The sequence below is a fragment of the Podarcis bocagei genome (genome assembly GCF_964188305.1).
Source record: "Podarcis bocagei genome assembly, chromosome: 14".
Classification (NCBI taxonomy): domain Eukaryota; kingdom Metazoa; phylum Chordata; class Lepidosauria; order Squamata; family Lacertidae; genus Podarcis; species Podarcis bocagei.
The window spans coordinates 39221172-39244415 of record NC_138139.1 but is presented as its reverse complement, the minus strand read 5'-3'; the positions used below and the strand labels follow the sequence as shown (position 1 = coordinate 39244415).

The window sequence follows — 23244 nt, the reverse complement described above, 5'->3', positions numbered from 1 at the left end:
GCAGCACAGTTGCTGACTGCAGTGATGACACCTCTGTTCAGAGACCTGCAGTGCTTGCAATTTGGTTACCTGGCCAAGTGCAAGATGTTACTATTAGCATATAAAGCCCTTAATGGATTGGGATCAGTTTACTTGTGGGATCTCCCTGTATGTACCCACTTGACTGCTTCAGTTTGCAGAACTGGTGCTGTTAACAGGTGCCACACAGATCTGCTTAAAACATTTTTGTATACGCAAGACTATCCAGATAGGTAGAAGTTACATGTGATTTGTCTCTTTTTATTAGCTACTGTTAATTTTAAGCAGCCTTTGAATGCTTTTAAATACCTATTTTAAACATTATTATTGATTATTTTAGTATTTTGTGGAAACTGTTTTGTTACAATATTACTTTTGTTAATTAATTAATGAACATTAGGGCCCTCAAATGCAGGACAACTGCCTTAACAGTTTCTGAAGTAAGTGAAATAATACCCACGACTATTGCAAGTGGTTAATTATAAGTCGCTTTGCTAGCAAGCACAGATTATAAAGAAAATCTGTACACAATTAATAAATAAATAGCAACTGGGTTTCTAAGATGCATATTTGAGTGAGACCCAGAGGCTACTCCTTTGACCTGGCTTGAGCTGCTGTTTGCTTTCTTTTCAAGAACCATTTTAACATTGGCTTCTTCAGAGGGAGAAAATAGAGAGCAACACCCAATTGATTAGGCCAGCTGGGTCAAATTTTGGTTCCTCCTCTCCTAAAACTTCTTCCTCACTCGTAACTGGTCTCATTTTGGAACAATGATATAACTTTAAGAATTGGTAGTTAAATGTGCTTGCTTTCCTCCTCCCTCCTTATTCTCTTTTCCTTTTGTGTCATATCAACCTTTGGGCAGGTATTGTCCTGTTCTGTTTTTATTGGTTTAGTTAATGTTAGAGGGAGTCAACCATTGCAGGTCAAGAGCTGCTAGCGTTCCACCCAAACAATTGAGGTATATACAGCAGTTACTAGCCACCAACCATCAAAAGCCATTGAGGAGCATTTAAACAACCATCTTACTAGAAGGACTGTAGCTCAGTAGCAGAGCATCTGCTTTGTATGCAGAAGGTCCCAGGTTCAATTTGTGGCATCTCCAGGTATGGCTGGGATAGAATCCTGTCTGAAACCCTGGAGAGCTGCTGCCAGTCAGTGTAGACAGTACTGACCTAGATAGACCAATGGTTTGCCTTGGTATAAGGCAGTTTCCTATGTTTTCCCATCTTACTGCCATCAGCTCCGAATAAGGTTAATAGCAAAGCAAACATATAGAGAAAAGTTGGCCTTGATTGCCTTAACAAGATTAATGGTGTTTCTAGTTTTGTGGGGTCAGCTGAGCTACTTGCCTTTCCGAATAAGTCACTGGTGACTTTCTTGGTTAGCCTCTATATAATCAGGATATTCTGTGTGTTTTATTTTATTTTTTAAATGTTCCCTTTGGAACTCATCAAACAGGAAGAACAGTTTCATATCTTTCTTTCCTCTCTCGCCTCCTTTTCAACCATTGTTTACGTTTCTTTTGTTGCTGGTCAAGATCTGTTTTCTGCTGGGAAAACACCAAGCCTTGGTCTGGGTGTTTGTGGAAGCTTTTCTTGTGGGTGAGCCAGCGTGACACCGAAAGCATGGAGGTTTGCAGTAGAAACACAGGCCGGCACATTCCATTAGAAGGGATCTGGGTGGGACCAAAGCATTCTGCAATTGCTGGTAAGGTCACCAGCGTAAGACACTGATTATAGCAAATCCTTTCAAAGGAATGAAGGAGAGTTGACAGGATAAATACCGGCTGTGTCCACTCATTAAAGCGAATGGTTAGAAGCAGCAGCAACCACTGCCTTGGTCACATCCAGCCTGGACTACTGTAATATGCTGTACGTGAGGCTGCCTTTGAAAAGGGTTCTGAAGCTACAGTCTGGTGCAGAAATGGTTGGGGGTGTTATTATTTCTGTAAAATCTCATTCATGCTTACATACATAAAACCCAGCAATTAATAAAAAATTGTCTGTATTAGAACAATACAAAACCACAATATAGACCGTTAAATGGCAGTACAGTATTGAAACAAGGCAGGCCTTGAAGCAGAAGGTAGTTTATAAGCTTCAAAAGCCATCTTTGAGGAAAGAAACTTATTAAAATGGGAATAGACCAGTTTAGCCCAGGTAATTTCTGCAGGGAGGATATTTAACAGTATCGGTGCCACCACCAGAAAGGCCTAGTCTCTTGCACCTGCCCATCTTGTATTACATGAAGACACAGTAAAAAGTAGATGCTTGGAAACTGGTATTAAAGCTTGGGCAGGGTCATACAGGAGTTGGTGGTTCTTGAGTCATTCTGGTCTTAGGCTGGGATAGAAATTAGATGTGGGCACAGAGAATGGTATCAGGCATTGCTTTTTTATTATTTGCTTCAGCAATGCTTCAGCTACTCAGAACATATAACATAGATTAAATTGCCACTTTAAAATAATGCACAACAATCCAATCAGGTGTTAAGACTACCAATGGAAGCCTGGGTGAATATCCAGGTCTTTAACTGAGCTATGGCCTTCCATGATTTCTGTCAATCAAAGAGGCACAAGAGCAGGCCATGTCATTACTACCCACCCCCTTAAAATCCTTCATGGGACTGGAGGGGAGCCAGACCCTTAGTCCTATTAAGGACCTTCTTCCCCAGTGGCTCTCTCACCAGTGTTGCAGATTAGGAAATGGAGCTCAGTCATCAGCCGAGCATCATGAAATGACCTTTGCAGTAAGCATAGAAAGAACTGGCTGGAATGGGTTTTGCGAATGTTTTACAGGGATTCTCTGCAGATGGCTTCAGAATGGCACCCTGTTCCACAAGCTGTCCTTTGTTGCCATGGTTACTTGCTAAGATAAGTCTGACGGGGCCCTGTTTCAGATTCAGTTCACCCAGAATAACACCTGTTGACAAACCAAACAGCTAGAAAGGTACGACACTGAATGGAACTGTTGATTTCTGGGGTTTTATGCATGGTCTCGGCTGATCTTATTAGAGCTGCAGAAAGAACATAGAGGGTAGGACAGCAAGCTAGTCGGCTGGTGGCTGCATCACCGACAAAGTTTCACAGAAGGAAATTCCTTACATAGGTGGTCTTTCGGGGGGCATGACAGTGGCAGAGTAGCAGGTGGCAAGTGCTTATATATACACCAAGGGTAACAAATTCAGTACCCTCCAGTTATTTCTGGACTCCACTTCCATCACCCCCAGCCAGCATATCAGGGATGATGGGACTTGTAGTCCAACAACCTCTGGAGGGTACCACATTGGTTACCCAGTGAGAGCCAGTGTGGTGTAGTGGTTAAGAGCGGTAGTCTCGTAATCTGGGGAACCGGGTTCGCGTCTCCGCTCCTCCACATGCAGATGCTGGGTGACCTTGGGCTAATCACACTTCTTTGAAGTCTCTCAGCCCCACTCACCTCACAGAGTGTTTGTTGTGGGGGAGGAAGGGAAAGGAGAATGTTAGCCGCTTTGAGACTCCTTAAAGGGAGTGAAAGGCGGGATATCAAATCCAAACAACTCTTCTTCTTCTTCTTCTTCTTCTTCTTCTTCTTCTTCTTCTTCTTCTTCTTCTTCTTCTTCTTCTTCTTCTTCTTCTTCTTCTTCCCCCTGATGATGGAGGGTGATGATGGAGGGTGATCTTCACTCAAAGGTTCCAGGGCAGGTTATGGCAGTTAAACACAATATTCAAAGCTGTTTAAAACAAATCACAGCCATAGAAAGCGAGTCTTAAAAATGTAAATCTCAGATGTCAAGCAGGATTGGGGTGGGTACGGAAACCTGGCCTACAAACCCCAGAAGTTTCATTCTTGCAACAGACCTCCTCTGCACGTTTACCATGCAAGTCTGGAAAAGGAACCATCAACGAGAAGTTCAGGGCAGATTCATGCAAAAAACAGAAATGTGGAAAATGATGGTGTCGTGCAACCTTCATGGGTACTGCCCCTGGTCTAAAGGAAGCAAACTGAGCAGAGATCCTTTTTTAATGCTAACTGAAATTCAAAGTTTTAGTGGATTTTATTTCTTCTTGTTGACCCTAGTGAGGCAATTAGTAATGAATATGAATAGCCGCTCTAAAATTACCCCAATGCCAGTTTTCTTTGTATTGGGAGGCAGCTTTAACTGCTGATTTCCTCTTATTATTTTTTTCCTTTTTTTTCCTTTTAATGATACAACAGCTCTGATGACTAACTTTTGCAAGATTGTATCCTAATTTGCTGCTCCGTTCAGTTCTGGGGAACTGAACCTAGAAGATGGGGCTATATAAGAGGACTGTGATGAGGGCAGACAGATTCACAGTTCTTCCATCCTCCTTCCCCTGACTAAGTCAGTATCACATGGAGAGACCCAGAGCAGCAGGAAATGGCTCATCTTCAGTTAACAGTAACTCGAGAGGGATTTGGAAGGTAATGATTCCTCTGCTCCAGACTAGTACTGTAGTGTAGTGGCGAATTCTGAAGTGCAAGGTCCCTTCGTGATAGCTGCAGCCGTGCTGCTTATTGTATAACAGCCAACAATTCTGCAATAATATTATAATTTTACAATAATAATTATTAGGGATGCACTTCAACGATTGATGCAGATCTCCATGTGTTGACTTTCAGCTAGGTGTACTATTTTCTGTGCACGATACATGGGGAAATGAATTGGAGTGCTCCAATATCCTCTTCTGAAGTTTTATCTTCCACGAAGTTCTATTGCACATAACAGAACTTGCACACCATTCCCCTAAAAACTGAAGCACCTCGTGCACCTAAATACTTAGCTTTGGAGCGTACAGTGCCTAAAACACACTCCTTTTATCCTAATTGGGAGGCTCTAGGATGCTGGGAGACAGTGCCTCTGCAGGGACCTTGCTGCAGAAACGGTAATGGGACTCCAGACCACAACACCACTTGCTCCAGGCTTCCTGCCATCTAGCTTTCACTACACAAGGGCAGTGGCTCAGGAGTAGAACATCTGCTTTGCATGCAGAAGGTCCCAGGTTCAATCCTTGAGTAGGGCTGGGAGAAACTCCTGTCTGAAACCCTGGAGAGTTCTGCCAGTCAGCATAGACAATACTGAGCTGGATTGGCCAATGCTTTGATTCTGTATAAGGCAACTTCCTGTGTTCCTATACTGCCAGGATACAAAGGACAAGGCAGTGCCTTCCCTTCCATTCAAAACAGGGCTGGGAAGCAGCTGCTGCCACTTAGTGTCTCTAGTACTGGGCTAGGTGTGCCACTGGCTTGAGTTGGTAAAAGGCAGCCTCCTAGATTCCTTCTCAGAAGCTCAGAACATCCATAGGGCCAGCCAAGACATTGGGTATAGAGCAGAATTCTGAATTTCCCCCTTTTTGCACTAATGAATATGAGGGGCAATCTACCTGGAAGTTCTCATGCAGCTCCTTTTGCATAGGGCTGGAACTGAGCAAGAGCCTGGCATGGGACACCAACCAGGTTAAGGTTCTCTTACACAACCATTGTTGAAATGAACAAGGTGATTCTAAAGCAGTCCTGGTGAGCATGCCCCTGAGTACCTGTTGCGGAGATCATAAGTGGAAGAGGGCTGTTGCCCTCTTTATGGGTTTGCTGGAGGCATGGGCATGACAGGGGGGCAGCTGCCCCCCCATTATGTAAAACAGTAGAAATATGTAACTGACTGATCAATCACATTAGTTCTGCCTCCCCCTCCAATCCTTGCTACACCCATGGCTGGAGGGCATCTGATTTGCCACTATGGGAAACAGGAGTAGATGAGAAGCCTTTGGCCTGTTCCAGCAAGGCTCTTATATTACCACCTCAAAATCTCCTATGCCTCCCTTGGCCCTTTTAGGTCAGAGAAACACACAAGCTTGTTTATGGTGCCTCTGTAAAGCCAGCCTCCTCTGGTGGTGTACTTGGAGGCAATTTAATGTTTCATTGATTTCCTTTCATAAGCAGCTCGTGCTCTTCCGGGGGCAGGGACACCAATGAAACCTAGAGTCTTTTAAGTTCCTGACCGGTTGCCCAATGACAGAGGAACATGCCAGAATGGGAGCTGGTTGTTTTTGGTTCGTCTTGCTTTGTGGACATAGAAAGCACAGGCCCGGTTGTTACAGGTTAGTCCTGGTTACTGTGTGGGGCTTTCAGATCAGAGCTGGCACATCACCTACCCCCCTTTCCCACCACTCATTCTGAGTATTCAGACTATTCTACTGGTATTAATTTGGCTTTAACCCTGGGCTCCCCCAGCCACAAGAGCTGCTAAAAAGGAAGCTACTGCAAATAACTGGGCAGACCAATCTGGATGGAGGAGTGGAAATTGTGTGGAGAGCGTTTGGAAAATGGCCAACTATAAATTAGCAGGATTGCTCCTCTGTGGTATTGCATTTGGGTTTGTCTCTTGTCCTCTTCTGCGTTTTTCTGCAATTCTCGCCCACTCCCTGAACTGGTGCATATCTGCACTTTTTCCTCTTGGGTCTGCAAGCCCACACATTAATTTCCCTAAAACAACACAGATTTTGTGCCATTGCAGTGAGACATAATATTGTTGTGGGTATGCCAACAAAGGGGGCACATTCCAACCAAAGCTAAGCCCTTGAAAGGGAGAAAGTGAAGCATGTGCTTGTTATCTATTCAGTTTTAGTATTCTTTTTCCCAACTCTGCAATTTTCAAGGCATGTCTCCTCCTGAAGCCACCAAGGACCTAAAGTGCAACTAATCCATGTTTCCATTTAAGTCAATCCCATTGTATTCAAGGTCTTACTCTAAGGAAAAGGAGGTTGTACACATGATTGCAGCCTCAAAACCGATTAACTACAGATCTTCCAAGACTGGAGTTTTTACGCAGCTGTAACTCTGCAACATGCCATTGTTATAATAGCACATTAAGTGGTGGGTTTATACTGGACAATCCACACACCATTCTGCTTGATTAGCTGTTCTGCAATGCTTACTCAGAGCTGTTGCATTATCACCGTATGGAGGGGCACTCTTGTGCTATAGCACAATGGAAGTGGGCAAAAGTCACTGCATTTGTTAAATTGTATTGCTTAATGGCTAAAACAATATATATTTATAAATCAACTGGAGTAGGATAAAAGAATCAACTGAAGTAGGTCCAGACCTTAAAAGATTCCTTCTCTCATTTGGTAGCATCCCTTTCATATGTGTCAGAGGACAAGGCTAGTCACTCTTGAGTCCTCCCTTAAAAAGCAGCTAGCACCATCCCATTTCCATGACTCACAGCATGCATTCACTATTTCCCCAATGAATCTTTCCTCTTGTGGGTTTCACTTCTGCATTTTATTTTTTGTCTTCAGAATTTGTACTTGTCCAGATATTTTCCAAGAAGGGGCTGTTGCAACAACTGGAGTGTAAGCGCAGGAGTAAAGCACACTTCTGATTGTTGGAAGTGCGGCAGCAGAGATTGTTCAGTTTGTAACTTAAGGGTTAGTTCTGTTAGTGTTAAAGTCAACTAGCCAAGGTAACGGTGTTGCTTAGCAACTAGGCAGAGTGGCATGATCTTCACTGAGGTAGCATGTACTCTGATTGGCCATGTAGTTCTAAGGGCATTTTCCTCTGTACGTCTCCTGCTATGTATGAGGCCTAAACTAAGCAAGACAAAGTACAGTCATACCTCGGGTTACAGATGCTTGAGGTTGCGCACTTTCAGGTTGCGCACTTCACTGAACCCAGAAGTACCGGAACGGGTTACTTCTGGGTTTCGGCACTTGTGCATGCACAGAAGAGCTAAATCATGCTTTGCGCATGTGCAGAAATGCTGAATTGTGACCTGCACGTGCGCAGATGTGGCACTGCGGATTGCGAACGTGCCTCCTGCATGGATCACGTTCGCAACCTGAGTGTCCCTGTATCTCTCTTCCTTTCTCCTCAGATTATACACTATTTTTGTCCAGTTTGCTCTGCAAAGTGTTATCAGGACTTTTATCACCAGACTCCATTTTTGTTATTTAAATGGCTTTGCTAACACTTTGCTAACACTGGTGACTCAAGTAGTGTTCCAGGACCCCGTCATAAAACCATAGGAGAGAGGCTTTGTCAAGCCTTGAGCCCTAAACCAGATGAGTGGGAGATCGTCTGCTCTTGATGGGGTTACACTCCCTCTGGAGGAGCAGGTTCGTAGCTTGGGAGTACTCCTGGATCCTTTGCTGTCGCTCAAGGCTCAGGTGGCCTCAGTGGCCTGGAGTGCCTTCCATCAGCTTCGGCTGGTGGCCCAGCTACACCCCTATCTGGACAGGGATAGCTTAACTACTGTTGTCTATGCTCCGGTAACCTCAAGGTTAGATTACTGCAATGCGTTATATGTAGGGCTGCCTCTGAAGACCGTTTGGAAACTTCAGCTGGTGCAGAATTCAGCAGCCAGGTTGCTCAGTGGAGCAAAACGGTTTGAGCATGTTATACCGATTCTGGTCCGACTGCACTGGCTACCAATTAGTTTCTGGGCTCAATTCAAAGTGTTGGTTTTGACCTATAAAGCCTTAAATGGCTCAGGACTGCAATACCTCAAGGACCGCCTCTTTCCATATGAACCTACCCAGAGCCTGAGATCATCTTCTGAGGTCCTCCTTTGTGTGCCTCCTCCTTGAGAGGTCCAGAGGGTGGAAACACAAGAAGGGCTTTCTTTGCAATGACTCCCCGTCTGTGGAATGCTCTCCCCAGGGAAGTTCACCTGGCGCCTTCATTATACACCTTTAGGTGCTGGGCAAAACTGTTCCTTTTAAACTAGGCCTTTGGTTGATTTGATTGACATGCTACGGCCTTTTAAAATGTGGGGTTTTTTGGGGGGTGGTGGTTATTGGGTTGTTGTTTTTATTCTGATTATGTATTTTGTGGTTTTATATTTTGATTTTATTTTGTGAAACACCCTGAGACCTCTAGATATAGGGTGGTATATAAATTCAATAATAAATAAATTTGTCAGCCTACAGACTGGATGTGGCTGCCAGATTTCATCCAGCCCCTGAGGGCCTCTCTTGACCATCAGCTGAGAGGAGCAAGGGCTTCAATGTTGTCCAAAGTGTTTAATTGCACCTCCTTTCTCGGCAGGAAGGTCTGCTACAAGAACACGGGAAAATGTCTCAGCAGTCATGTTCCTTGCAAATATGCAATAAGTGTCCCACACATTTTGCTACTGCATAATGCAATTTTCTGAATGCAATTACATTTTGAAACTGAGGCTTCAAATAGCTGTAAGTCAAAGTTTGCAGTTCAGCTGGGCATATCTAGACAACCAAAGGCTACTGGCGAGTTTCATTTCATTTCATTTTTATTAACCATGGAGGTGGGAAAGTTTATGGAGAAAAAGGAAGTTGAAACTGGAGTGGATCACTAAGAATTACATACATGCCCTGGTAGCTTTCTGTGTGTCTGGCCTGACACCCTAGTGTAGTGGTGGGGCACCTCCAGCCTGTGTGCCTAACCTTCCCCATTTGGCCCTTGAGACCATTCTGGCCAAGCCACACACACTTTAGATCATGTATGACATCAGATGTAATGACCTGGGTCAGCTGAAAGGGCACCTGCAAAGCCCTCTGCTGCACTGCACCCTGAGCTGTCAGAGTCTTGTGAAGTGCTGTGCACAGGCTTTAGAAACTTCCAATGATCATTGGACCCTGCGGAGCACCATACCTAGCGCTTCACAAGATCCTAGGATCAGCTGATAGTTGGCACCATATGCCTTTGCCCGCAAAGCTTAATTTGGAAAACGGGTCACCTGATGCCACCGCAATGTCAGGTGAATTGACAGGTGGGCGTTCCCAACCACCTGCCATAGTTGGCCTGCATGGGTTGGGACTGGGAACGGGATCTGGCCTGCAGGCCAGGTCATCTACTTGAATGTGAACGTAAGAGCAGCCCTGCTGGATCAGCCAATAGAAGTTCTAGTGCAGCATCCTGTTCTCACAGTGGCCAACCAGATGAATGTGGGAAACCTGAACAAAACAGCATTTCCCCCTCCTGTCTTTTCCAGCAACTGACATCCAGAGCCATACTGCCTCCAACCAAGGAGGCAAAGCAGAGTAATCATATTACATGCTGGACATAGCTGGAAAGGGGCTCACTCAACCTTTTTGGGCCCTTTCTCAACAGCTCAGTAGAGAAGTGGCTGTGGTTGCAAGAGAGCTCCCTCTTATGCTTGCTTGCTGCATTACTGATCAAATACTTATCAGTGGGAAAGAGGAAGAATTTCCTCCAAATGGCTTGTCTTGTTTTGTTCAACTGGGGTTGGAGGGAGAGAGGTGTTCCTTAAAGGAGAGCTGGAAATTAAGCTCATATAATAAGGGTGGAGAAACCATGGGTCAGATCAGGCCCTGGAAACCTTTTGAAATGGCCAGCCCCGGTCTTCTCCTTTTCAGTACTGGGTTGGGATAAGAGATTCCTCTGCCCCAGCAAGGCTTCTTGTTTGTGTATCTTGCTGGGTAATTCTGTCTTTAATAATGCTTTACACCAGTTTCCCTGGGAAAGGCATTAAGTTAACTTGTAACTTCTAGGACCCAACCTGATCCTAGAAGTTACAAGTTCCAGTGTGCAGGCATGGAGACTTATCTGAAGGAGAAGTTACATATTTTGGTTACATGATCAGCAATTTCGTATTTCAATGAAATAGGAAAGTTTAGTCAAGAGTCTTTGGTTAGGTGCTTTTTAAAATAGTGATTGTTTCTTCCACTGCAACGCTGGACTGAGAAGAGAGGCTTCCTCTTAAGCCCAGTGTTGTGTTAGAAATGAGTGTGATGTGGCGTGTGTGTGTGAGAGAGAAAGAGAGAGAGAGAGAGAGAGAGAGAGAGAGAGAGAAAGAAAGAAAGAAAGAAAGAAAGAAAGGAAGGAAGGAAGGAAGGAAGGAAGGAAGGAAGGAAGGAAGGAAGGAAGGAAGGAAGGTGACAGTGTGTGCCATACCAGCATGTATGTTGTGTATACGTTGGCCTGAAAATGTGAGAGAAGGACCCAGTCTAGGCCACAGATGTTGTTGGGACTACAACTCCCATCACCCCTGAGCAACAGCAAGATAGAAGTAGGCTGCTTTAGGCTTTTTGCCTCCAGCCAGAGGAATAAGGGCTCCTTTTGCTTTTTTGAAAACGTAATTTTTCTCTGTTTGAAGCATTTGATTAAAAGGCAGAGTAGAAATTTTCAAAAGGAAGATGTAAAATGTATTATGTGTGTCGTATGCGTGGTCCAGGCTGCCGTGCCACACCTGGGAGCTGGGCAGGATCAATCCCCATTTTGTCTCGGCTTTGAGCACCTACCTCCCCTAAAGGCAGTATGCAAATGCATTCAGTGAGTGAAAAGGGATCCTTGAATATCTTGTTGAATGGGCAGCTCCCTGCTTAGAAGACTCAACAGCGCCTGATGCATCCTTGCAGGCTGCGGCACACATGGGGTTAACAGGTAAGGAGACCAAAATAGCTCTTTTGCCAGCAAGGGCATTAAGAGAGGGGAGGCTGCTGACGCAGGCAAGTATCACACCGTACCATGACTGCGGGAAGCAGGGATGCGCTGCCTCCAGCCAGCTCCTGCTGCTACGCCAAACAAAACACCCACTAGCACGAACCAGCCTGGAGGAGCATGGATGCTGCTGGGCTCAGGTTCGGCTTTGTTTACAGTGCACACAGTCCTGGAGCACCAGCGATGGAAGAATGGGAAATGAAAGAATGGAGTCAGCTCTTTCTCTCTCCCCTCCTCCTGCATGCCAAAGAGCCGACATGAACTGAGTCAGTGGCTCAGCTCTTCCTGGGAAGGGAAGCCAGAATTGGGGGGGTTCAACCCTCCAGCTGCAGCAATGAAGGATTTATTTATGGAGGAATATAATAAGGATCTCCATTACGGCAGCACAGCCAAAGGTCAGGGAGGATGGAAGTTGTAGTCTAACATCTGGAGGGCACCACATTGGTTACTCCTTATGTAGACAGAACTGAGCTACATGGACAAATGCTCTAACTCAGGAGAAGGCAGCTTCCTATGACGCTCCAGCTGTCACATAGGGATCACCTCTAACACCAGCCTGTTGATTACGCTGTTGCTGAAATTAGCTGAAACCAGGGGTTAGGGAGACCTGAAACCCTCAGCCTAATTTCATGGCAGTGGGGAACCCAGTAGGAGATGGGCGAAGGGAGTCAACATGAATTCAGTGACAGAAGTAGGAGGGAAGAACGTCCTCTATAAGCAATCAGTTCAGCTGTCTGGCAAAAAAGGGATCTCCCTCCCTGCTGGAACTTCCCTGGGCAGTGAGAATGAGAGAGGGACAGAAAAGGCCCTTTCCACGCAGGACTCAGGATTTAATCTCCAGCATCCCCAATGAGGTTTGGGAAGATGGGGAATAAATTTGATTAGCATTTAAAGGCAAACCTACCTGATTTACACTTTCCAAACCAATGCATAAAACACAGCCATCTTTTGAAATTCACACCTCTCCAAATTTTGTAGTGCAGTTCTCCATAATGCATGCAATTTTTATTTATTAATTTATTAAATTTGTCTATTGCCCAAAATGCATGCAGTACTGAAAATAAACACACACTGATGCATGATAGTACTCAAAATTGCATTCAAGAATGTATATCGGGAGAAACTTGCAGTAAAATGATGAATTTTCACAAAGACTTTTTTTAAAAAAAATTGCAAACTCATTGGGAAATGTGGAGAACTGAAATTTAAGACTGGAGAAATGAGAAACTGAGCAAAACCTACATCAACAGATTTGCCCACTTCCCTAGGTGGGACAGACCCCTGTCTGAAACCTCAGAGAGCACTGCCAGTCAGTGTAGACAACACTGAGCAAAATGGGCGCTCTACCCTTTAGCTATGGACCTTCTCCCAATCTTTTGTAAGCCACCTTGGAGATGGATTGTTTTTCCCCCAAAGGGGTATTTAAATTGCTCAAATAAATAAATAACTAAGCAAATGATTATAGTATTGTTCCTCCGCCTGGCTCTCGGGTATGTGAAGATAAAAAGGGGATAATGGCACCTGCATCTTGCCTGGAGCTCCTTGGATGAAACACACACACACAAATCAGTGAAAACAAAATGTGTAATATCACTCATCTGTCAGAGGGCTCATTTTCCTCTCCTTCAACTCTAGTTTTTCAGGCCATGATGCCCTCCTATTCAGTTTGCTTTTGTATACAAATAAACCGTCTTTTGCAAAATCTGGAAAGAAACTGAAAAGCAAATGTTATTTGTTCTCAATATGCTTAACAAAAGGATTTGTTATCACTAACAACAGGTCTCGTAGCCTGGCTTACCCCCCTAGAAGCAGCAAGAAATAGAAGCTGTTACATTTCTCATGGGTTTCATGGGCTGGCTGGCTGCCAGACATACAGAGAGAGAGAGAGGGAGGGAGGTTGGGAAATTTAAGAGAAGTGTAGTTTTTAAGTAGGGAGAGGGAGGAGGGGTGGAACAGGAAACAGCCAGTCAGTTAATACAGTGGTACCTCGGGTTGCAAACACCTCGGGTTACAGACACTTCGGGTTACAGACTCCGCTAACCTGGAAGTAGTACCTTGGGTTAAGATCTTTACCTCAGGATGAGAACAGAAATCACGTGCTGGTGGCACGGCAGCAGTGGGAGGCCCCATTAACTAAAGTGGTACCTCAGGTTAAGAAGAGTTTCAGGTTAAGAACGGACCTCCGGAACGAATTAAGTTCGTAACCAGAGGTACCACTGTATACAGGGAAGTCTGTTTCGTAAGAAATGAAAAGATGTCAGCTTCAGCATTTACAGAAAATGGAACTTGAAAGTGAAAGGCCTGACTTGGCTGTTGGAAGTTTTCTTCATTCTTCAGCTGCTGTTAGGAATACAAGAACATAACAGGGGGCTGCTGGATTAGCCCGGTGGGCCCAGTTAGTCCAGCATCCTGTTCTCACAGTGGTCAACCAAAAAATTCCTTCCAGTAGCACCTTAAAGACCAACTAAGTTAGTTCTTGGTATGAGCTTTCGTGTGCATGCACACTTCTTCAGATACACTGAAACAGAAGTTGCCAGATCCTTCTATATAGTGAGAAGGTGGGGAGGGGTATTACTCAGAAGGGTGGTGGGAATGGGAGATTGGCAGATAGCTGAGATGAGCCTGTTGACGACTCTTAACGACTGCAATAGGTCTTACAGGTCCACCTTCTCACTATATAGAAGGATCTGGCAACTTCTGTTTCAGTGTATCTGAAGAAGTGTGCATGCACACGAAAGCTCATACCAAGAACTAACTTAGTTGGTCTTTAAGGTGCTACTGGAAGGAATTTTTTTATTTTGACTATGGCAGACCAACACGGCTACCTATCTGTAAGTGGTCAACCAGTTAGCTGAGGGAAGTCCGCAAGCGGAACCTGAACACAACAGCACTATCCCCGACTGTGGTTTCCAGCATCTGGTTTTCAGCATTGCTGCCTCCAACTATGGAGGCACAGCATAGCCCTCATGGCTAGAAGCCAAAGATAGCCTTACTCTTCATGAATCTTGTTATTCATTCAGCCTTTATTGGCATAATTGGACAACAGAACGTATAAAAGCCATCCGTAAAATATTGGTAATCCCTACATATTAAAACACAAAACATAAAAAAGACTCAATAGCCACCATTAAGTAAAATTAGTAATTTTAAAGTTGACTTTAAAAATCTCGGCTAAATATCCTGAAACAATCTCAGTAGTTTCAGGAACATCATTCCTCAACAGATACTGGATTCCACTCTGCCTTCTGCCTCTGTCCTACATCGGAGGACATTAGACAATCTAAGATGACTTTTTGAATCCCCCTTCCCGCCTTTTAACAATCTTATGCATTTTATATTCTGTAACTTCATTTTATTTGAAGTTGGTGGAGCATAAATAGATTATACTTGGTTTGTTTTGTGGTTATCACAGGTTGTGGTTTATTTAGAAATGAAGACAAATACAGTATTGGCCTGAACCTTTTAAATAATTATTTACAACTTTTTTAAAATATGCGGAAACCCATCTCAACCTCCTGATGTCTCTAGAATAGAATTATTACTTGTTTAGTGTTTGAAACTGATGGAAGGAATGAGCTGCAGACAGATGAATGACATCACCAGCAAAGGATAACTGGGAAGAACTCATGGGAAAGTATTACCCTTTAAAAAAAAAATCATTTAACCACCTTGCACTTTCTTCCAAAATCAGGATATAAATACAAAAATTTGTGTTCCACTCCAAAAGGCAAGCATTTTGCAGCTCTAGCAATGCGATGCAATCAGTTAGTGCACAGCACTTAGGATGCAGTGTTTGGTGGCACAGCAGTACTGAGTTTATGAGTTCAAGCTTACCTGAAGCAAGTGATGGGGAAGTGCTGTCACTCAGTAGTAGAGCATCTGCCTTGTATGCTAAAGGTCCCGGTTTCAATCTCTGCCATTTTCAGGCAGGGTTGGCGAAGGATCCATGTCTGAAACCTCAAAGAGCTGCTGCTGGTCAGTGTAGACAATACAGTGGTGCCTCGCAAGACGAAAATAATTCGTTCCATGAGTCTTTTCGTCTTGTGATGTTTTTCGTCTTGCGAAGCACGGTCCGTCGCAACTGCGCCTCTTCAAGCGGCTTTAAAGAAAAAGCGCAAGACGTTTTCGTCTTGCAAAGCAAGCCCAAAGGGAAATTCGTCTAGCGAAGCAACGCAAAACCGAAAAACCCTTTCGTCTAGCGAGTTTTTCGTCTTGCGAGGCATTCGTCTTGCGGGGCACCACTGTACTCAGATAAGTAGATCAATGGTCTGACTCTCTCTCTCTCTCTCTCTCTCTCTCTCTCTCTCTCTCTCTCTCTCTCTGTGTGTGTGTGTAAGACTGCTTTCTATTTTGCATGGCTGAATACTCTTCTGTAACAATCCAAGTCCCTCCAAATACAGTGGTACCTCAGGTTACAGACGCTTCAGGTTACAGACTCCGCTAACCCAGAAATAGTACCTCGGGTTAAGAACTTTGCTTCAGGATGAGAACCGAAATTGCGTGGCAGCAGTGGGAGGTCCCATTAGCTAAAGTGGTACCTCAGGTTAAGATCAGTTTCAGGATAAGAACGGACCTCCAGAACGAATTAAATTATTAACCCGAGGTACCACTGTAGATCTGTTTTTGGAAGATGTCATGACCTTTGGCTAGTGCAGTAAAAGTTTATGATGATGACTAGATCATGAGCACTAAAAATTTAATTCATTTTTTTAAGGGCAAGAGTCACAGTGCAGTGGAAGAACCCTTGTTCAGTTCAAGGTACCGCTGCGTAAGACTGGGAGTGTTTCCTCTCTGAAACTCTGGAGAGCTGCTTGTCAGTCAGCACAGACAATACTGAACTAAATGGACCAATGGGTCTGACTCAATATAAGGCTTCCTGTGTTCCTATATTACTAAAGCACCATAAGGCTGAAGATGAAAAATCATGTGCAGGCAAAGTAGAACCCCACATTTTAAGCTACACTTGCCTTGCTGCACACCCTGCAGTTGTTTTCCCATCAGCCACAGCGTTTCTTCTGTGATCCTGGCCCAAGGGGGCTCAGAGATGTGGAAAGCCAGCGTGAGATGGCTCCATTTTACTGACAATTTGTAACCAGACATACACTCTCCTTTGGATGGAAATAGCAGCACAGCACTTGCTGCAAGGATAATCTACAGGCTTCTTCAAGCTGCTGGTCAGGAAAGGATATTCCAGGATGCCTGGTGCTGCCTCCATAGTGACTCATAATGCAGCATCAGTATTGAAGCTTAGCACCACGGTTTTGAAATGCCCAGCGGAGAAGCTCAAGGAACAGTCCCTGGAGGAGCTGTGAATAGTGGGCATCAGCTTATCCAGAGTTAAGGGCCACTGCCTCCCCAAAGAATTCCAGCATTTGCTAGAATATTTCATTGTATGCAGCACCAACCTTGATACTTCAGCATTGCTCCATGCACCTGGTGCAACTGCACCTCCAACTGCAAGGAAGTAGTGTGTGCTTGCGCAGATCAGTCCCAAGATCTGATGTGCTGCTGCTTGTTCACTCCAGTGGTATTACCAAAGAGGGATTCAGACAGATGTCTGCCCCTCTAATTGAGGACAGCCTACACTTCGGGGGGGGGGGCGGGCTAGAAACAACATTAAATTGGTCCTTACATTTAAAGTGTTTTAGAAAATGCATGTGGAAGCCGCTCGTGCTCCTGTCGAAAACTGCTCCTCTGAAGCTGTTTGCAGGCCAGTGTAGGGTAGTAAACACTAGGGTGGGGGCAAGGGCAACCAGGTACACTTGATACATGCCTTAGAGGGTTAAGGCGGCTGTAGGGCCCTGCCAGACTTCTGCTGTCAAGCCCAGAATGTGCCACAGCTCCCAGCTGACCAGAGATTTAATGGGCAAAATGGCAATGAGCAAAACGCCCATGCCTGTCTGCATGCACTGCAAGGCTGTGATAGTAAAATCTAGACCTGTGTTACTATGTACCAGTGTGTAGCGCCAGGTCAGGTTAGGCACCACCGCTCTGGTGGTGCAGCTCATGAAAGAGATTCCTGCCTGCAAAGAGCAGCTTTGAATCCACAGTAAGGCCTTCTGCAAACAGAAGGTCTAGTAGTTGCTACTGCTTTTGAACTCAGCCGAACAGGGACCTCTAGAGGCCAGAATGAAGTACTGCTATATTATATAGTAATGTAAAGGTAAAGGTAAAGGGACCCCTGACCATTAGGTCCAGTCGTGACCGACTCTGGGGTTGCAGCGCTCATCTCACTTTATTGGCCGAGAGAGCCAGCGTACAGCTTCCGGGTCATGTGGCCAGCATGACTAAGCCGCTTCTGGCGAACCAGAGCAGCGCCCGGAAACGCCGTTTACCTTCCTGCCGGAGCGGTACCTATTTATCTACTTGCACTTTGACGTGCTTTTGAACTGCTAGGTTGGCAGGATATAGTAATGTACAATGCTTATATAGCAAGGATGAGGAATTCAGCCTGAGGGCCACGTTCCTCCACAGGCAGCCTTGCAGGGGCCACATGCCTGTGGTGGGTGGTGCCAAAGGCAAGAGCGGCCATAGCTACATCAAAGTCTAACTTTGCCTTAGGCAGTGGACACACCATACATTATCCCCCCCCCCAAAAAAAAACCAATCCTAGGGAATCCCAGACTTCAGGACTCTTTGCAGGAAGCCATATGCTTCAAATGCATGGTGGTGCACACCACCTTTGTGACCATCTTGACAATTTATTTCTACACCTTGTGGTCCAGGAGACAAACAAACAGGCCAAGCTCTAATGGCCTACATGCTGCATATTAGTTAATACAGTATGAGCAACTGCCACAAGATCCCCCTTGCCCAAAGGGATGAACTGCCTTGTGTTTACATAGCTTATCATATTCAAATCAGTTGGTAATTAGCTTTCTCATGCTGTCCAGGTTTATATACAGTTTATGTGGAATTGTGATGGTCCAAGAGGTTTTGTTTCTCAGACTCAACAGCATGCAACCCATTCAGGTTTTCAGGGGTCCTGTGCAATAAAACTCAGGTACTATCTGAGCCCCTGCCAGAAACTTTTTCCTGGTTGATTTCTAAGGATGATGCTAATTGCCTTGGAAGATGCATCCAAGAAGCTGTTCCCCCTGCTTGTTAGAGAGGGGGACTGCTTTTGTGCTTAGGAGAACAGCAATAATGGAGTGGGCATTATGAATCATGCTGCCTAAGTAGAGTGCTGGTGTTTCTGGTCACACCCAAGATCTCAGTATCCCAGCACATGGCCAGCTAAACAAGTTGCTGGCTGCAGGACCAACTACTTACAGAAAAGTTAAGATAGGAAACACCAACAGCCATGTGGCTGCATTGAAGAGTCAAGTCATATCCAGAGTTTATTTTTCTGTTAAAAGTCAATTTGATTTCTGTGTGGCCACAGATTCTCACACACACACACACACACACACACACACACACACACACAGCGACAACTGCCATCAGTGACATCAATTGTGGAAGGGAGACAAACTATATGTTAAGGGGAAAAAGTCACATTGCACAAAAGCTACAATTGCCTCCAGGGAAATAAACATCACCACATTGTCAGGAGCAGTAGGCACATTCACATGTATCGTTACAACCAGGTACAATGCTCATCTCGAAACACACCAAAGGGACACACAGTGACCTGGAGAGAGAGAGGGAGGAGACAGCAGCTGAGATCTGGCCGCTGGTCCACCTTCTAGATATGTATCTGCAACACCAGAGTTTCTCTGCTCCAACTGTGTGTAGATGAGGGCAAAGGCCTTGCTTGCTTGTGATATTAACACATTACGATGGCAAGGCAAAAATATACATATTCAGATTTTGGAGGAGAACTAGAACACTTATTTCAAGAGACGGAAGAAGTAAACACCTCGGAATATATATTTGTAAAAAAGAATAAATTCTGTGCTTAACATCAGTTCTGGGATTAACAACTGATTGAATGAATGAAGCAGTTTTTATGGTTTCCTAAAACAAAGTATTTCTAGTATGAGGTGTTTTTAACTCTTTAATGGTAATATTGACTTTCTCTTCTGTTCTCTCTTCATATGCAAGAAAAGCTAAATAATCTCAATGAGAAATAGGGAGTCTTGGTTGTCAACAAGTACATGGTTCTCAGTGAATTACTGAAACATTCCCAAGAAAATTCTAGCACTGCAGCAGTCTATTGTAGGTGGGTAGAAATTTGCCTGCACCCCAAAGAATTACGTTGGAAGCTGTTTCTAGTTACATTCATGTCACTTCTTGCTACTGCCAATACTTCTCCCTTCCTCAACCCAGCAAGTGTTGCTGTCCAACCTATTATTACAAGGAAGGGACTTATCTCCAGGAAACCACTTTTAGAATGGCTCCTTTTCAGTCATCATCAAGATCTCAAAAACTGAAGACAGAAACCGGATAAAACTTAATATCAGCTTGCTTATATTGAAATCACGAATTATAATGAAATCACGAATAAGGTATCGACTTCGAGACATATAATCCAAAACTGCTTATGCTAAAAACCTCCCACTTAAAACAGATTGGGAAACATAACAGGGAGATATAAGTATTTTTTAAATTTTTGCCAAACCTGCTGCAGCAGACTCTGAGCTGCACCCTTCTCAAGACGGCAGGTAACATCCCGGCCCCCCCTTTCACAGCTCTGCTTCACAAAAGCTTAGATGACTGTTAACACCTATTTATTTTTCACCATGTCAACATCCACTGAGAAATGTGTGCCACCTTCTGGATAGATATGGAAACATTCTCCACTTGGTTTGCTGAGACTTCCACATCCTAAACAATTCACCTTAGCTGGATGTTTTGGTGTTGTTCACATGTGCTGCATTCTACTCCAACAGAGAAGTGACGGGGAGTGGACTGGGCTGTGGAAAGATGGCCAGAAATGCCACCAGTTTTCATTCAGAGGAGGGTAGTCCCATTGCAGATAAAGCTCCCCAGACAGCACGAGCAAACAGCTTCAACAGTAGGACACCATGCAATGGCTTCTTTTTGTGTCTGTATTACTCCACTACCAAACAACATCCATCAAATCAGGCAGGTAGAATTTTGTCCACATTACTAGAAATTGTAAGAGAAAGGGCCAAAACAAGCTTAAAATAAGCCAGGTTATATGATATGTTCTTGAGCTATTATCTTAAGTACCTCCTAGCTTCAAGCACATGTAACGTCCCCAAAGGCTATAGCATGATGAGTTTTGCACCGCCTCAACCGAGCAAGTTCTGTAACAAGCTGGCTTTCCCCCCATTTTAGCCATAGGCTGTGTCATTTCTAAGACAGGGCATAATCAAATGGAAACACTCAATAACCAGTTCTAAAGGAAAATCTTCTAAGCTGGCTACTTTACTGCAGTTGTGCGGATATCAGATATGGCAAAGCTCCCTTCCTCATTTGCTAAGCTAGGAATGAGCAGATCTCACAGAGATTCAGAGACAAAAAAAGGAAGCGGAAAACCAACAAGATGTGCTTAATGCTTCTGTGTTAGTCTAGGGGCAGACTTTGCTTACCACGTGGCAACCTGAACTGAAGAGATGTCAGTACTAACCAAACAGCCAAAGGCTGCATGCAAGAAAGCTTCCAGTGACCAGGTATCTGTCAGGTTAATGAGGATGCAGCACCCCCTAGAGTCCCTAGAAGAAACAGTCCTTTAATAGTCAAAACAACTATGCCATTTCCCTAACTTGTTGCAATAGCTTCACTTCAAAAGATTGTGCTAAAGTTTGAGGTCAATTAGCTAATACTGCTTCAAGCTCCTCCCAGCTTCTTTTCAACACAAATAGCAACGACTCAGGAGGAAGTAGTTCAGTGTGTTGTATATCCCATAAGGGTCGTTTAGCTGCCTGAATGTACCCCCTAAAAAAAATCATGGTATCACTGATATGCAGTATCAGGAATGTAAACAGAAAAGCAGGATGGCAGCATGTCAGACAAGATGCCTTCGACAGAGCAGTGGCACTGAAGACCAAAGGGGGGAAAAGTACTCCCAAATTACTCAGTCAGCCTCACTTCACACACAGCGGAATGTCAAACGAAGACTGGCTATTAGGGCAACAGCCAGCTGTAAGGTGTGTAAATGAGAGTGTGCGCGCACACACACACACACACACAAAAATGGTGCTTTTAACAGATTTCTCGAATCTAATAGGTTATAGAAAATAATGGCTTGGATCAAACACTCCATTTGCAGTGTGTTCTGCTCATGTGCAATGGGTCTCTCTCATCCTTCCCTTTCCCACTGCAGCCCCTGAGGATCGGGGGAAGCCTCTAGGTTGGCGTGGCACGCAGTAAGCAAGACTGCAGTTGGGAGAAGAGAAAAATCGGCAACATAATCAGTTTGGATTGCATGGGAGTCACTCTGTATCCAAGCTAATGTTAGCAGGGATTAGAAGCTTCTGCAAAAGAAGAAAAATTACACTGCTGGATAAATCCAGTCACCAACAAGCACCTGCTGACATCAGAAATGTTATCTGGCCTCATGAAGGCTCTGACACAGATAAAAGTCAACTTGGATACTTCAGTGAGGCCACCTTCTCGCTACCAAAAATATCAGGATATGCATAAAGGTTTCCAGAGGTAAGAACAGGAGGTCAAGGATAAATTGCTTAGCCAAATACAAATTGCATATGAAGAATACAACGGCTGAACAATGAGGCCCCTGCATCTACGTGAGCCCTGCAAATTAGCTTTCTAAATTACAAAAAAGGAGCCTACAGATTTTGTGGGTTTATAAATAAGCTCGACTCTTGAAACTGGAGTTGTGGTCAGAATCATAAGATGCTCCACAAGCTAGCTGTTTTTGAAAGTAGGCTCTATCTCCTCAGTTGCTCATAGTGTCCTTGAAACCCCAAACCTCTATGATAGCTATCTGGAAACTTTCAGAGCACAATGGTTGGTTGTTGAAAGTGTTGCAGTGGCCAGTTCTTCCATGGTTCAGGTCTGCGTCAATGTAGAGAGCTTGACCGTCGCCTCCACCTGTGGGGGAAAAGACCACAGTTACACTGTCCCTGCATCAAGATGCAAAGCAGTGGCTCCAATCCACATGTTCAGTTCCACTACTTCTGGAGACACAGAATGACAGCTTTCAGCTGCCCGAACATGTGAATATATATTATGAGAAGACATTATCACCCCATCAAACTGCTCTACAGTTAAGAATTCATGGATCTCTCAGAATCCAAGGTGTATACCAGTCTTTGCCAACCTGACACCCTCCAGATGTTTTGGGCAACAACATCTGGAGGGCACCATGTTGGTGAAGGCTAGCACATGCAGAGCATTCAATTATGGCTATTTTAGCTTTCAGAAGAGCTTATGGTCAAGAGTCTGATGCAGAATAGATAAAATATTGCACACTGGATCTATTTGCCAAGACCATAAAACACCGGTCCTGAAAGACCTATATTGGCTCTCAGTACGTTTCCGAGCACAATTTGGTGTTGGTGCTGACCTTTAAAGCCCTAAATGGCCTTAGCCCAGCATACCTGAAGGAGTGTCTCCACCCCCATTGTTCAGCCTGGACACTGAGGTCCAGCTTCGAAGGCCTTCTGGCGGTTCCCTCACTGTGATAAGTGAGGTTACAGGGAACCAGGCAGAAGGCCTTCTCAGTTGTGGCGCCTGCCCTGTGGAACGCCCTCCCATCAGATGTCAAAGAAATAAACAACTATCTAACTTTTAGAAGATATCTGAAGACAGCCCTGTTTAGGGAAGTTTTTAATGTTTGATGTTTTACCACATCATCTTCATCACTCTGTTGGGAGCCGCCCAGTATGGCTGAGGAAACCCAGATAGATTA

The 23244-nt window shown here is 44.5% G+C and overlaps 1 protein-coding gene and 1 long non-coding RNA gene across 6 annotated transcripts in view; one reads left to right on the top strand and one right to left on the bottom strand.

Moving 5' to 3' along the window:
- The first annotated feature begins 1585 nt into the window (after window positions 1-1585).
- LOC308573229 lies at window positions 1586-21012 on the top strand. Its single transcript, XR_014001999.1, has 3 exons — window positions 1586-2969; window positions 16174-16217; window positions 18353-21012. It is a non-coding gene; the product is annotated as an uncharacterized lncRNA (long non-coding RNA).
- The window catches only part of TBC1D24 (TBC1 domain family member 24), a 38766-nt gene continuing 34295 nt past the window's right edge, over window positions 18774-23244 (bottom strand). For all 5 annotated transcript variants that reach the window (XM_081169886.1, XM_081169888.1, XM_081169889.1 and 2 more), the window contains one exon: window positions 18774-22424. In XM_081169886.1, the coding sequence (XP_081026012.1) occupies window positions 22270-22424 (155 nt within the window). In that variant the 3' untranslated portion in view covers window positions 18774-22269. The remainder of the gene's footprint in view (window positions 22425-23244) is intronic.